Source organism: Culex quinquefasciatus, chromosome 2, assembly GCF_015732765.1.
Source record: "Culex quinquefasciatus strain JHB chromosome 2, VPISU_Cqui_1.0_pri_paternal, whole genome shotgun sequence".
Classification (NCBI taxonomy): Eukaryota; Metazoa; Arthropoda; class Insecta; order Diptera; family Culicidae; genus Culex; species Culex quinquefasciatus.
In genome coordinates, this window is record NC_051862.1 from 71,259,910 (window position 1) to 71,275,831 (window position 15,922).

The window sequence follows — 15,922 nt, forward strand, 5'->3', positions numbered from 1 at the left end:
CAACCGAGGGGGATAACTCAATCAACCAAACACGACTGTAACAAAACGCATCCGGAACGAAAAACGAAATGCTGGTAGCGGGGCAGTGAACTAACTCCGTCTCCAAAACTGAAACTCTGAAAGCTGAAAATGAAGCATTCAAACTCGGACTCACCTCAGCGTTCGCTCCCCAGTAGTCGTACGGGCTGGCCTGTTGTTGCTGCTGCTGTTGCTCCTGCCCAGCTGGAACCGGCGACGGCACGAACAGGCTCGGCTGACCGGAAGATCCATCGTACGAACCGTACGAGTACGGTTGCTGCTGCTGCTGAGGTGACTGTTGCTGATCGTAGCTTTCTTGCTGCTTTTGCTCCTCTGGCATCGAGGACTGGTTGATCGAGTCGTAACCCTGGTCGTAGCTGGGAGCTGCCATCGAGTTGTGGTGGTCGTACTGGTGGTGGGTTGGAGTTGGTTGTTGTTGCTGCTGCTGTTGTTGTTGGGGTTCAAAGCCTTCCGTGTACTGGAGGTTCAGCTGACCGAGCTGCTGGTTGATTTTGGTGAATTCGTTGTTGATCTCGGTTGGGTCGATGCCGTACGGTTGTTGCTGAAGCTGCTCCTGACCTGCGCCGGGTCGCTGTTCGGTGTTGTAACCGGTGTAGCTGTTGTACTGACTGTTGTTGTTGCTGTAGTCCGGCTGGCCGTCGTAGGACGTCGATTGGGGAGCGTAGTTGGAAGCATTCGTGGACTGAAAGATCGATAGAGTTGGAGAATTTGACTAAACTCGTTAGTTGAAGAACTCACATTGTAGTTGATCAGTATTGCACTCAACCGCTGCAACCAGGCAGGATCTTCGACGTTGGTGTAGATGTTGCCGTGGCCGTGGTTGTCCACGGATTCGTCCAGTTCCTTTTCCAACACAGGGTCGTAGTACTTCAACCGATCGCCCAGCGTGTAGACCTGCAAGAGTTCATATAGGTTAGCTTGTATTGGAAATGAGTGAAGATCAACCTACCTTTCGGATGAACTCGGAGTCGAATCTGTAAGGATCGAGCTGGATCTGTTCCGCTAGCTGCTCCATGTACAGCAGACACTTGAGCTGCATTCCGTAGTCTAGCATGCGACTGGCGAGCAAGTATTTGTAGTACTGAAATTGACAAGTTGTTAAAAGGCGTCGATCAACTAAACCTTCTCAGAATTACCTGTAATTCAGTGATCGCGTACCGTTCCTCGTTGAGCGATCGCGCGTACTCGTAGATCTCGGTCATCATGATCGATTCGTTCGTGGAGAACTCCTTGAACGTGCGCTGCATGTGGGACGACCCGAGCAGGATCAACCGGACCACCGTGTTGGCCGTGACGGTCGCGCCACCATCAACCTTGACGTCCGCGAACCGTCCAAACGTTACATCCGACAGGAGGTAGCAAAAGTGAGCCGCGTACAAATCGCCCCGATTGTACAGCGAATCGCCCAGCGTCGTGATCGACTTCTTGATCAGCTCCGGCTTGGCCGAACTGTTCGACATCAGCATGGCCAGATGTGGCCGCCAGTCGCCCCACTTCTCGTCCAGGACGCATGTCACCGAAGACGGCGTCCGGCCGCTCAGCAGCTGGTACAGTGTCTGCAGCGGGTCGTTCAGCGTCAGCTTGTTGGCGAACTTCATCATGACGTTCGCGTGCTGCCGCGAGTCCACCTTCGAGGCCAGGAACAGCGCGTGACCCCACAAGTTATTCTCGGTGGCCCACTCCAGCGCTTCGCTCATGTTCCCGTAGATCAAATAGTTGCGGAACTTGTCCGTGATCTCCAGCTCGCTCAGCGGTTCCTTCTTCTCCACGTCGGGGTCGGTGCCGGTGCTGATTTCCGCATTTTCGACCTGTTCCGCCGAATCTTCCTCGCCCTCGGCGTCGTGAGCGGCGCGACGCTCGACCGTGGCCGACAGCGACGAGTTACGACCGCTAACGTTCGTCGAGCGGGCGCTAGCCTGCGCCGACTCGAACGGGAACTCGACCTTGTTCTGCATCAGCAGCTCCGAGATGTCCGTGCCGACAAAGGTCTGAAAGTGAGTTGTAAGTTGTGTTTTTATAGGTAGGATTTTTTAATCAACTTTTTTTCACTAAAACTCAATTTCCCATTTCCAAATCTTTTTTGATTTTTGAGATTTTTTGATATGTTTTAGGGGACAAAAATCTGCCGCCGAGTTATGATTTTTTGAAAAAAAACAGTGATTTTTGGAAAAAATCGAAGTTTCATGCAAAAACAAATTTGACATTATTTTTTGATAGAAATTTGAATGTTTCATGTATTAACATTGAAAATCGGACCATTAGTTGCTGAAATATCGTCATTAGAAAATGGTGGGTTGTTTTGGTGAGATTTAGAAAACTTCAATTTTCGTGTTTCTTTTTCTTAAAGCGGCTCTATCCCAGCAACCCGAGGTCCAATCTTCAATGTCTCTTAGAAAATTTTATAGCAAATTTTCTGAACTTTACAAAAAAAAAAAAATTTTAGAAATGGTCACTTATGGTCACTATTTTTAAAAATCGAAAAACTGCAAATATTTCGCTAAAATCAAACTTTCGGTGGCTATATCTTGAAGACGGAGCCCTTTATCAAAAAATCTGTAGAGTACTTTTCGATTGCAAATTCAATTTTGCATTAAAAAATAATGTCAAATTTGTTTTTGCATGAAACTTCGATTATTTCCAAAAATCATTTTTTTTTTTCAAAAATTCATAACTCGGCGGCAGATTTTTTGACCATGTTTGTCTATGGCTCAAAAGTTGCGGATTTTTGTCCCCTAAAACATATCAAAAAATCTCGAAAATCAAAAAATACATATTTTGGGAAATTGAGTTTTAGAGAAAAAAAGTTGATTAAAAAATCTGCAATTTTTTTTCAGTGTACCTATTTTTTTCTCAATTGTCCTCAACAACTCCTACAACTTTGCCGAAGACACCAAATTGATCAGAAAATTCACTCAAAAGTTACAGTTGTTTGAATATTTACATACAATTTTTGTATGGACAGCAGCCAAAATTGTATGGAGACTTGTATGGGTGAACCAAGGACGCAAAATAGCTTATTTGGTCATAGGGAAGGCCCCCACAAAGTTTAAGTCAAATAAAAAAATACAAAAAATAAAAAAGGGTCGAAATCAGCCGATTTCGTAGAGAGTTGCTCAATTTAAGAATTTAAGAATTTAAGAATAGTTTAAGATTTAAGAATTTGAGAATTTAAGAATTTAAGAATTTAAGAATTTAAGAATTTAAGAATTTAAGAATTTAAGAATTTAAGAATTTAAGAATTTAAGAATTTAAGAATTTAAGAATTTAAGAATTTAAGAATTTAAGAATTTAAGAATTTAAGAATTTAAGAATTTAAGAATTTAAGAATTTAAGAATTTAAGAATTTAAGAATTTAAGAATTTAAGAATTTAAGAATTTAAGAATTTAAGAATTCAAGAATTTAAGAATTTAAGAATTTAAGAATTTAAGAATTTAAGAATTTAAGAATTTAAGAATTTAAGAATTTAAGAATTTAAGAATTTAAGAATTTAAGAATTTAAGTTAAAGTTAAGAATTTAAGAATTTAAGAATTTAAGAATTTAAGAATTAAGAATTTAAGAATTTAAGAATTTAAGAATTTAAGAATTTAAGAATTTAAGAATTTAAGAATTTAAGAATTTAAGAATTTAAGAATTTAAGAATTTAAGAATTTAAGAATTTAAGAATTTAAGAATTTAAGAATTTAAGAATTTAAGAATTTAAGAATTTAAGAATTTAAGAATTTAAGAATTTAAGAATTTAAGAATTTAAGAATTTAAGAATTTAAGAATTTAAAAATTTAAGAATTTGAGAATTCAAGAATTTAAGAATTTAAGAATTTAAGAATTTAAGAATTTAAGAATTTAAGAATTTAAGAATTTAAGAATTTAAGAATTTAAGAATTTAAGAATTTAAGAATTTAAGAATTTAAGTTTTAAGAATTTTAAGAATTTAAGAATTTAAGAATTTAAGACTTTAAGAATTTAAAAATTTAAGAATTTAAGAATTTAAGAATTTAAGAATTTAAGAATTTAAGAATTTAAGAATTTAAGAATTTAAGAATTTAAGAATTTAAGAATTTAAGAATTTAAGAATTTAAGAATTTAAGAATTTAAGAATTTAAGAATTTAAGAATTTAAGAATTAAGAATTTAAGAATTTAAGAATTAAGAATTTAAGAATTTATGAATTTAAGAATTTAAGAATTTAAGAATTGAAGAATTTAAGAATTTAAGAATTTTAGAATTTAAGAATTTTAGAATTTAAGAATCCCAAGAATTTAAGAATTTTGAATTTAAGAATTTAAGAATCTTAAGAATCCCAAGAATTTAAGAATTAAGAATTTAAGAATTTAAGAATTTAAGAATTTAAGAATTTAAGAACCAAGAATTTAAGAATTTAAGAATTTAAGAATTTAAGAATTTAAGAATTTAAGAATTTAAGAATCCCAAGAATTTAAGAATTTAAGAATTTAAGAATTTAAGAACTTTAAGAATTTAAGAATTTAAGAATTTAAGAACTCCAACTAAGAACCAGAATTTAAGAATTTAAGAATTTAAGAATTTAAGAATTTAAGAATTTAAGAATTTAAGAATTTAAGAATTTAAGAATTTAAGAATTTAAGAATTTAAGAATTTAAGAATTTAAGAATTTAAGAATTAAGAATTTAAGAATTAAGAACTTAAGAACCTTTAAGAATTTAAGAATTTAAGAATTTAGAATTTAAGAATTTAAGAATTTAAGAATTTAAGAATTTAAGAATTTAAGAATTTAAGAATTTAAGAATTTAAGAATTTAAGAATTTAAGAATTTAAGAATTTAAGAATTTAAGAATTTAAAGAATTTAAGAATTTAAGAATTTAAGAACTTAAGAATTTAAGAATTTAAGAATTTAAGTAAGAATTTAAGAATTTAAGAATTAAGAATTTAAGAATTTAAGAACCTAAGAATTTAAGAATTTAAGAACTCCAAGAAATTTAAGAACTCAAGAACTTTAAGAATCCCAAGAACTCAAGAATTTAAGAATTTAAGAATTTAAGAATTTAAGAATTTAAGAATTTAAGAATTTAAGAATTAAGAATTTAAGAATTTAAGAATTTAGAATTTAAGAATTTAAGAACTTAAGAATTTAAGAACTCAAGAATTTAAGAATTTAAGAATAAGAATCAAGAATTTAAGAATTTAAGAATTTAAGAATTTAAGAATTTAAGAATTTAAGAATTTAAGAATTTAAGAATTTAAGAATTTAAGAATTTAAGAATTTAAGAATTTAAGAATTTAAGAATTTAATTGAAGAATTGAAGAACTGAAGTTGAAGAACTTGAAGAATTGAAGAACTGAAAGAACTTGAAGAAGAATTTAAGAATTGAAGAATTTAAGAATTGAAGAATTAAGAACTTAAGAATTTAAGAATTTAAGAATTTAAGAACTTAAGAATTTAAGAATTTAAGAATTTAAGAATTTAAAATTACTTAGAATTTAAGAATTTAAGAATTTAAGAATTTAAGAATTTAAGAATTTAAGAATTTAAGAATTTAAGAATCCCAAGAATTTAAGAATTTAAGAATTCAAGAATTTAAGAATTTAAGAATTAAGAATTTAAGATTTTAAGAATTTAAGAATTTAAGAATTTAAGAATTTAAGAATTTAAGAATTTAAGAATTTAAGAATTTAAGAATTTAAGAATTTAAGAATTTAAGAATTTAAGAATTTAAGAATTTAAGAATTTAAGAATTTAAGAATTTAAGAATTTAAGAATTTAAGAATTTAAGAATTTAAGAATTTAGAATAAGAATCCAAGAATTTAAGAATTAAGAATTTAAGAACTTAAGAATTTAAGAATTTAAGAATTTAAGAATTTAAGAATTTAAGAATAAGAATTTAAGAATTTAAGAATTTAAGAATTTAAGAATTTAAGAATTTAAGAATTTAAGAATTTAAGAATTTAAGAATTTAAGAATTTAAGAATTTAAGAATTTAAGAATTTAAGAATTTAAGAATTTAAGAATTTAAGAATTTAAGAATTTAAGAATTTAAGAATTTAAGAATTTAAGAATTCAAGAATTTAAGAATTTAAGAATTTAAGAATTTAAGATTTTAAGATTTTAAGAATTTAATAACAAAATTTATAGATTTTCAAAATAAATTTGGAATAAATTCAATATTTTTTATAATAATTTTAGAATTAATGAATATAACAAATAACATTAGAGTTTCAGAATTTTGACTTTTTTTAAGTCTCGAATAAATCCTGCCGAGTTAGGCATACCGTCGAGAGCAAGTTGGATTAGTGTTCGTCGTTGCGCCTAGCAGTAGAGTCGCCCTAAATAAACGTCATGCTAGCGAGTGCGAGTTCGAGTGTATGAATGCTGCATACCTTCGTACAAGTTAATCCAAAAGAGATAATCCTGTTTTGTATGTATGATAGAGGGCATGCACCTTTCATACCTCCATTCTTACCAGCTAAATGTACATCTAAAGAGATGAATACGATTCGTAAATAATTAGAAGACATCGTCTATATTGCATGTTAAAACAAAAGACGATCATCTCTTCTAGATTTACATTCAACTGATAACTGTGAGGGTATGTAACATTTCTTTTTGCAATTTGTGACCAAACGATCAAACTCACCCCGTTCTGTCTCAGCAGCAGGATGATGTAGTTCCACAGCAGCGTGAACGAGCCCCGGTTCGCGCTCGACCCGAACGAGTGCAGACTGTTGATCGAGTTGCCGCGCGACTTGATCAGCGTGTGGCCACCGATCAGGGTGCAGGGTGGCGGTCCCGCCCGCAGCTGCTCCTCGCAGAACTCAATGACGGACTTTTTGTGGGTCTTGTTCTTGACGAGCGGCCCCGGGTAGGACTGGAACAGCTTGCGGGTGGGCTCGTTGGTACCTTTGAAAGGAGGGGAACTATCAAATTACTGCTTTCGATAAAAGTTGTAGAAGACCTTACCCAAGCTCAAAATCTTGACGAGATCGGTCGTCCCGTTGATAGTCAGCTGATTCTTGGCGGTGACCAGCAGTCCGCTGGAAATGCTCACGATCGAGTGGATCTCGGGGAACTTGCGAGGGGTCAGCCGTTCCGGCTCGAGCACTTCCATCTGCTCCTGGCGCAGCGATCCATCGGTAGCGTCCAACCTGAAAATCATCAAGGGGTTAGTTAGGTCCGTACGCTCAATTCGAGCATCCCATTAGTCGTATCGGTTAGCGAAATAGTTGCGAATATCCTGATCAGGTAGGTTAGTATTCAAGGGACTACAAACTACAAAGAAAAAGAGTAACCTCTAACTAAAGTTAGTGTGAGTGTGTGATTCATGCAGAACTAAAACGGTAGATGCGTAGCAAGCAATAAGTACGTCTAGAGGAAGAAGCGGTTCAGGAAGGTTTGTGTCTCAGCGCGGGTGATTTCATGAGAAGGGTATCGAAATGGTTAACTGAAGCAAAAAGGAAAGAAAAGAAAAATCGATCTGAAAAAAAGCACCTTGGCTGGTAATATCCACTATCAGTGTGGTACGACCTGTCCAGGAGAAGGGGCGTGGCCCGCTGTTGATGCTGCGGGAATGTTCCGCCGGCCATCCGCTGCTGTTGCTGCTGCTGCTGGTGATGGTACATTGGCAGTGACGTCGGCTGGCCAGAGACATCGCTGAGGAAGCTCTGGTCGAGCATGGCGGATGGTTGCGATTGGTTATTGAAATGACGGTGGTAGTCGTCGGCCGGATTGTACATGCCGGCGACGAGCGCGGGTTGATGATGGAGGAACGGTGTCGTGCGATTAAACCTACAGAAAGAGATAGAGATAACGGGACGGAACGGACCACACGGGTGAGACACGGGACAGAGGGCGGCGGCGCAGACGCGTTCGGTAGTGTTGGTGGGTAGGTGGTGGAAAGGGTCACGCGTCAAGTGGTCACTCGAAATATTGGATTCAACATTTATCACGGCTTAGTTTTCACAATTATGGTGATTTTTTGTTTCTCAATAACCTTTTTTTAATCCACAACCAGAATATTAGTTGCACACTATTTCCATGTAGATTTCCACGACAATAATACCGTCACCTAGTTTACATAACAAACAATTCAATATTATACTTTCAATAGAATGTAGTTCTAAAAGTTATAACAGGAACACTGTTGAGCACTCAAAAAATGTAAAATAAACAAGGATATATCTTTTACAGTGTATCTATTTTTATCTCGAATAGTCCTAACCTATAGTTTTTGCCAACCTCCCGTGGTCGAGTGGTTACGGGATCCGCCTAACAAGCGGAAGGTCAGAGGTTCAATCCTCGGGTGGCAGCTTTGGAGCTTTGGTCATCCCGCAAAATCAGTACAGGTTTTTCTTTCCCTGCTGTCTGCGCTTTGGAGAAACCTCGAGTTAGTCAAAAATGGACTACTCGGCGAAGAGCTCCAATGCCAACTGACGACAGTCGGGTCAATACGAGAGAGCCGAAAAAACTGATGACAAAGGGGAGAGATCTAAAATAGCCAACAGGGACCGCTCCAGTCCCCGTCCGTCCTCATCATTTGAAGTTGGACATCAACAGCCTGCGAGCCACAACAATTCTTCAAAAGTTGCTCATTTCTCCTTCGCTAGGTCAACTACAACTACTTAGCTTCGGCTGATCTGTGCACTTCGGAAGATAGTTGACTGGCCAACTAGCCGAAGATGCGCTAACAGATACGATGAGTGTTCGGACCCAAAAAACACGAGAGGAGAATTCTTCCTTTCGCACAACCACGCTTCAACGCACTGCGTTCAGGCGCACTCTACCAGTGTATATGTGCATTGGAAAAAAGACTGTAAACAGATAGCTTGATTCTTCTCAATAAGATTCGAGCAAAAATTGCAGCCTTAAGAGTATAACAGGGAATCACAAAAGATAGTCGCTAGGACGGTCGAGGTGAACTAATCCCAATATCTGCCCACAAGGCGGACAAAAAAAAAACCTATAGTTACTTACAACTTTTCCGAAGAACACCAAAACGGAATCGACGTAACACCTTCAGGGTTGTTACGGAAAAGTCGAAAAAAAATCCGCGCCAGATCCGCGCCGGCCCCAAAACCCAATCCGCGCGAAATCCGCGCCATAAAAAAAATCGCGAAAAAAGAATAATACAGAAAGCATTACTGATCCGTTGATCTGTTGTGGATTCATATCCCACCTGCACCAAGTGGAACCTTTTCTGCCATTTCTGAAACAATATTAGCATTTTTTGTAACACTTTAAATATCGTTGCTTTAAAAACAAATTCAGGAAAAAAATTTAAATTCAAAAATTTTAAAAATTTTAAACCCTAAATTAAATAACCATAAAATCTATTCTCACCAAAATTTTACTCTGGAAAATCGAAACACGAAATTTATTTTATTTTCTTCTCTAAATTTCTCTAAACTAAAATATGACTCCGAAAATGATTCGAACTAAGAAAATGGCAAAAAAACAATAATTCAAAAAATTAATAATCTAATAATTAAATAATTTAATAATTTAATAATTTAATAATTTATTAATTGATTAATTGATTAATTGATTAATTTAATAATTTAATAATTTAATAATTTAATAATTTAATAATTTAATAATTTAATAATTTAATAATTTAATAATTTAATAATTTAATAATTTAATAATTTAATAATTTAATAATTTAATAATTTAATAATTTAAGAAAAATCCATGCTAATTTTTTTTGTAGTTTTTCAATGTGAGAATTCATATTTCTTTTTGCGTTTTTGAGTCTGCAAGTTTTGGCAATTTAAATTTATGAATTCTATTTATTTTTTTGTTCAATTGAATATGTAAATTCTGAAATTTTCAATTTTAGACGGAGATTTTAGCAGATTGCTAAGTGGATTTCGTCATGTTTTGATAATTGGGAGTAGAACCAATTCTACCTAAATCAGAGTGGCAATAGAATGTTTCAATTTTTAATAAACCACAAATTTCAAAATTTCAATTTAAGATTGAAAAAACTTAAAAAATCTAAAAAGATCTAAAGCTTTTTAAAATTCTGTAATTTTTCGAATTTTGTAATTTTGAAATTGTAATTAATATGCTCGCTCAATATTTATTGTTTGCTATATTAGAAAATGTCTTGGAAACTTTGGAACCCTGTACCGTTCTTTAACAAAAATCTAAGGGTTAAATCCAATCCGGAACATACCCTAAGAATCATTTATGTACATCCTTATGTTTAAATCTTTGGAAAAAGTTTAAAATATGAGTCAGAAGATAAAAATTAAATGTATCATGTGAATAATTATAGAAAAATATTTAAACCAGGTCAGCAAATGTTAACAAAAAATATGTTATGTAAAATTTATATAAGAAATCTCAATACATTTTTAAAAATAAACGCTCCTTGAAGATTATTTTGAAGATTCGTATTAAGAAAAAAAAAACAATGAATAATTTTCAGAAGAAAATTTTCTTCTTAGAAATTGATATTTTTGCACGCAAAGAAAAAGATTAAATTTATTTTATTGCTTATAATATTTTCCTTTGTAACTTGAAACAAATTCTATCGTTCTCAATTATTTTATTTATGAAAATTGCTATCCGCGCGAAATCCGCGCCTGAACAAAATTAGCCAGCAAATCCGCGCCAGATCCGCGCGATACGCGCCATCCGTAACAACCCTGCACCTTATAATGTGGCCCTCTTAAACCTTGCGGTTTCGTCAACGGATCCACAGGCGTGTATCGTTCTTTTTGCGGCAAGACTCCGCCTCCCGGGTCTCCTAAGTGTGAAGGTATGGCACGGGGATAGGGCACCGAAAACCTATATATACACTTAGATTTTTTTTTGCGTCCGCCTTGGGATTCGAATTGGCGACCTCTGGATTGTGAGTCCAATGCGCGGTCCGATTGATCCACACAGGCAGACATCGAAGAACACCAAATTGATCATCAATTTTGTTCCAAATAGATATACAAATTTTAGAATAAAAAAAATAAGCAAATCTAAAATCTAGAAATTTTAAACTGCAAGAATTATTAAATTTCATAATTCAGATTTCAAGGTTCTTTAATTTTTGAATAAAAGATCTTTTAATTTCAAAAAATCATTATTTAAATTCTTGTTTTTTATGTTTGGAATTTAAAAACCAATGAATTCTTGACATTTTTTAGTGCGCGAATAAAATTAGTCTTCAAGTTATTTTTTTTTTAGTTAATGTCATCTAGAGGGAATCGGAATTGCAGTCTGTATAGGGACAGCAGTTTTTGGAACACTTAAAAGCTTGAAATTAGGAAAAAGATGCACTATTTTTATTGTTCTTTGTCTGTTCTATCCGAAACTAATCCATTTTCAAAATTTATGAATTTTCAAATTAAAAAATACAAACAAACAAAAAAAATAATAAAAAATAACTTAGAAAACTCAAAAAATCTGAAATTTATAAATTCAAAGAATCCAAAATTTAAAAAAGTGCTAAAATTTGAAAATTCCACAGTTTCCACAGATCATTATTCAAAATATACTCAAATTAAAAATTCAAGGACTCAAATATTCAAACTTCAAACATTTTTAAAAAATAACAAAAATAAAAGATCAAGGAACATGTTTTTGATGTTTGATTTTCTGGCGGCATGTTAGAATTCAACAATAAAAAAATCAAAATTAAATTATTTGAGCACTTAATAATTTAACAATTTAAGATATTAAGAATTTAAGAATTAAAGGATTTTTAAATTGTAAAATTTAATTCCGGAATTTTAAAACATTAGAGATAAGAATTTTTGTTTTTAATTTTCTTTCGTTTTGTGCAGTTTTTTTCAATTCTCAAATTTTTGAGCGCTTAAATTTTTTATTTCTTAAATTTTTGTTTTTTTATTGAAGCATTTTGATTTTTGGAATATTTTAATCTATTTGTATTATTTAACGATAACGGGGGCAGTTCAAGATTCAGTTCAAAAATATGCAAGTTTTTATCAAATAAATTTTAAATTTTGCACTTGCATTACTTTTTTACGCAGTAGTCCAGACTTTTCAAATTCTGACCTGGCATCCCTGGACCTGTCCAGCTAAAAAAGCAAAGCAATCCACTTTAACGACCCCCGGGTCTTTTGTGGGCTCTGTTGCAAGTTTCTGCTCATTTCTAGGCGTCCGAAGATTATGGTGTGGTGAGTCACCCAAAACCTCTTTTACGCAAATGGACCGACGTTTTACTTCCCCATCCGATAAAATGCAGCTGTTTTGCGATAATTTGTTTCCCAAATTTCTAAGAATTTGATGAAAAAATAAACCTTGAAAAATTTTTGCAGCGGCCATAATCCAAAACCCCTTCTCCCCCCCTCCTCCCCACCAATCGTGGACAATTGTCCATACAACAAAAATCTTTTTTGTAGGGAGCATGAACAATCGCCAGACCCCCTAAAGTGTCCACGTGGTTTATGGATGGTCCCTTTCCAATATTTTTAAAAAATTATGATTTTTTTCAATAGTTCATTTTTGCCTTCCTCTCCTTACTGAGGAAAGGCTATCAAATCACTCGAAAAATGAACTTCTCAATTAGACCTCCTAGACCCACCTTCATGTATACCTTTCGACTCAGAATCAGGGGGGTTTCGTCAAAGCCCATACATTCAATTGATATGTGGTCAAAGACAATCTTATGGGAAATTGGAAGAGCTTTCCGGTAATTTCGAGACTGAAAAATCAAGTCTGTCATATAGATATTGCCAAAAACCTTAAAAAAACCTATTTTTTCAACAAAAAAAAAAAAAAAAACAAAAGCAAAAACAAAACAAACAAAAAACCGCTGTAACTTCATAAGGATTGGACTAAGGACAATGGTCAATATGGAGACCTTTATGTAAAATTGTCTGAAGAATCGACTCTCGTGTTCGGTTTTTGAAAATTTTGATGTTTAGAGCACTTTTGAAACAAACAGTTCCAGTAAATGATATTTTTATTTTTTTTTTTTGGGTGAGTTGCTCCATCCTGCATTTTTCGTGGGTATTTTTGTAACATCTTAGGCTATTTTGACAAAAAAAATGAACGAGAAAAAAAAAAACGTGGGCTCACCTTCAAGTTTGACTTTTAAACTTAAAAATTAAAAAAATCTCTTGAAAGTGGCGTCAAATTTCCTACAAGTTTGTCTTTGGCCATTTTTTGATACGATGCAACGGCTTCAAGATACAACAATATTAAAATAACGAAATACACAAATATTTAAAACACTTACGCCCTACTCAAATGTCATTATCGAGTGTAACTGGCTCCATATACACAAAAATGGCTTATATAAGCGTAGGATAACATGTCTACAAAGTTTCATTGAAATCGGAGAGGGTCGAGAAAAAAAAGTACCTAAAAAATTCTTGTTTTGGGCTGGAATTGCTCAAAAACCTTTTCAACGAGCACGAATTGGATTGGAGATCTGACTACCCTATCATAAGTTCTGAGCACATCGGTGCCCTGCAATATGAAGATCTGACTACCCAATCTAGTGGTATGAATAATAGTCAAATTAAGGGGTTACATACTTGTAGAAAATCTAAATTTTTCATATTTCCGAATATTTATTAAATTCTTTAAAAAGATGAATTCCAATCACTCCTGAAAGTTTCATGAAGATATGTAATGTTTTAAGTGAGTAGAAGACGATTTAAGTTTATAGTTCTGCCATGCGCAAAGCGGACTGTCAAACTTTGTGAACGTTTTTCTCGGAACGCCGAGTTGATTTACGGGTGCCACGATATCTCGAGATTGGATGGACCAAATTGGCTGAAATTTGGGGTGAAGACTCTTAAGACATATCCCGTGTGCATGACGAAGCCCGATTTACAAATGTTGCTTTTTGAAAAAATACAAACATCAAAAACGGATGATTTTTAATATGAAAAACACAAACATATTTTTATCTTTTTTTAAAATAAACTTTTCGAAAATCGGCCTTCGTCATGCACACGGGATCGGTTTGATTAGTCTTCAAAAAAATTTTGAGCCGATTTGGTCGAAGCAGTGTTGAGATATCGTGGCACCCGTTTTTTGAAACTGCTAACTTCAAATAGCTATATCTCGGCAATGATGCAACCAAATGTCTTCAAATTTATGTTGATAATAGTTAAAAATGTTTATGTTAAAGTCCTGAAAACAAATTTTAAAAAACTTTGCGTGTGTGCCAATAGCAACCCTTGACATGTTTGCCGATTTACATGTATGTAACCCCATAATTAAACACTGAAAAACATCGCCCTCTATTTTGGATAGCACCCTTTAAATCTGAGGAAGGCACCAACCACCCTAGGGTGGATTAAGTAACGTTTTTTTTAAATGCCACACCTATGAACCAAAGTATGTATTTCTGAAACAAGTGATTATTTAACGTGAGTTACTATTTTCCAGATATTCATCCTCCTTAATTACAATTTTGCGGAAGACACGAAATCGATCAGAAAAAAATGCTTTCCAATATACAGATTTTCGAATATTTACAAACTATTTTTGTATGGATAGCTGCTTCCACATGTGATATTGTGCCTGACAAAACACATTTAATTCAAACATGAACATTTCCGGTGAAAATGGGCGAAGCGATAGTAAAGAAGAGGCGTCGTGTCGCAATTATGATCACGACAGAGAAGCGTTTGAGAGATAGATGATTTTCTATTTTGATTGTTTGCAATTCAAATGATGGCATGAGTAGTGTGTTTATTAGTTGTTCATGAGGGAAGATTACCAACAGTCTTCTTCAACTATTAGGCAGTGTAAGTTTTTTTTTGGTGCATCCACAAAAAAGGCAAAAACAAAAAAAGGGAAAATTTGGTCTCAGTTCGGCAAAACATTCAATTACCAGACAGAAAAATCACTCACAGAGAAGATAATTTGCACGTGAGTCGTGTCTGCCACGAAATGATAATTGCACAGAGCAACAAACAAGTGTTAACACACACACACGCACTCTCACGCTCACACAACAACAAGAAAAACAATAACGCTACCCAACACGCACGCACAAACGCCAACCCCTCAGTAAACCAGAGGTCTTGCTGGCAATTCTACATACCGTTCCTTATCGTTGGCCGAGCTGCGTCCCGAGTGGACCGACTCCCGGTCGTCCCCAGCCATCATGTCCCGCGGGATGTGACCCACTTGCGCCTGCTGGTGCTGCTGCTGTTGCTGTTGAATCTGGCTGTAGTACGTGCGGTACCACTCGGCGTACGCCTGCGGGTTTGTACGGCGCAGCTGCTCGTAGTACGCCTGGTGCTGGGTGTAGTAACTGTACGGGTCGTAATAACCGGCTGCCGTGGTCGCTCCGCCGTACTGCTGCGCACCGTACGCTGACGAGCTCGACGGAGCGTACTTGCTGGAGCGAGGATCACGCGGATCCTTGCGATCATCCGGCTCGCGACTTCCGCGGGCACGGTCACGCTCCGTTCCGTTGCGACTTCCGGTGCGGTAGTCCTCGTACTCGTAGCGTCGATCGTGGCGATCGCGCCGTTTGTCTCCGTCGCGGTAGCGATCATCTGGAATGAGATTGAGTCAGTTACATCGCGCTTGTACAGATGGATCTTCAAAACCTTACCTTTTCTTCCCTCTTCCCGGTAGCGATCGCCACCCCGCTCGCGATCTTTCTCTTTCCGGTAGCGGCGATGATCTTCACCACCGCGTTCCTCCCGCTTGCGGTAGTACTCCTCGCGGGAAATGTACCGCTTGCTGCCGTCTCCGTCCTTGTCGTAGCGCGTCGATCGCTCCGTCTCGTACTTGGAGCCGTCGGTTTCGTAGCGCGCGTCCCGGTCGTACTTGCGGCCGTACCGGTCGCGATCACCACGTTCGCGATCGTACCTGGAAAGGAGATCAGTGTTAGTAACTTGCCAATTAAGCAATCTAATGTGGTGCTGAATTCAGATTGTTGGAGTTTTTAAAGATCAACAGTGTACTTGATCAACTTTC

At 35.3% G+C, this 15,922-nt stretch overlaps 1 protein-coding gene across 4 annotated transcripts in view; it reads right to left on the reverse strand.

The window, feature by feature from the left end:
• LOC6051638 (protein transport protein Sec16A) overlaps positions 1-15,922 on the reverse strand; it is a 44,547-nt gene that overhangs the window by 16,703 nt on the left and 11,922 nt on the right. For 3 of the 4 annotated variants that reach the window (XM_038258272.1, XM_038258271.1, XM_038258269.1), the window contains 9 exons: positions 15,555-15,814; positions 15,036-15,495; positions 7,502-7,798; positions 6,974-7,158; positions 6,651-6,913; positions 1,176-2,027; positions 989-1,120; positions 778-933; positions 155-721 (listed from right to left, as the gene is read on the reverse strand). In XM_038258272.1, coding sequence (XP_038114200.1) covers positions 155-721; positions 778-933; positions 989-1,120; positions 1,176-2,027; positions 6,651-6,913; positions 6,974-7,158; positions 7,502-7,798; positions 15,036-15,495; positions 15,555-15,814 — 3,172 coding nt within the window. The remainder of the gene's footprint in view (positions 1-154; positions 722-777; positions 934-988; positions 1,121-1,175; positions 2,028-6,650; positions 6,914-6,973; positions 7,159-7,501; positions 7,799-15,035; positions 15,496-15,554; positions 15,815-15,922) is intronic. The other variant, XM_038258273.1, reaches the window with a different exon arrangement.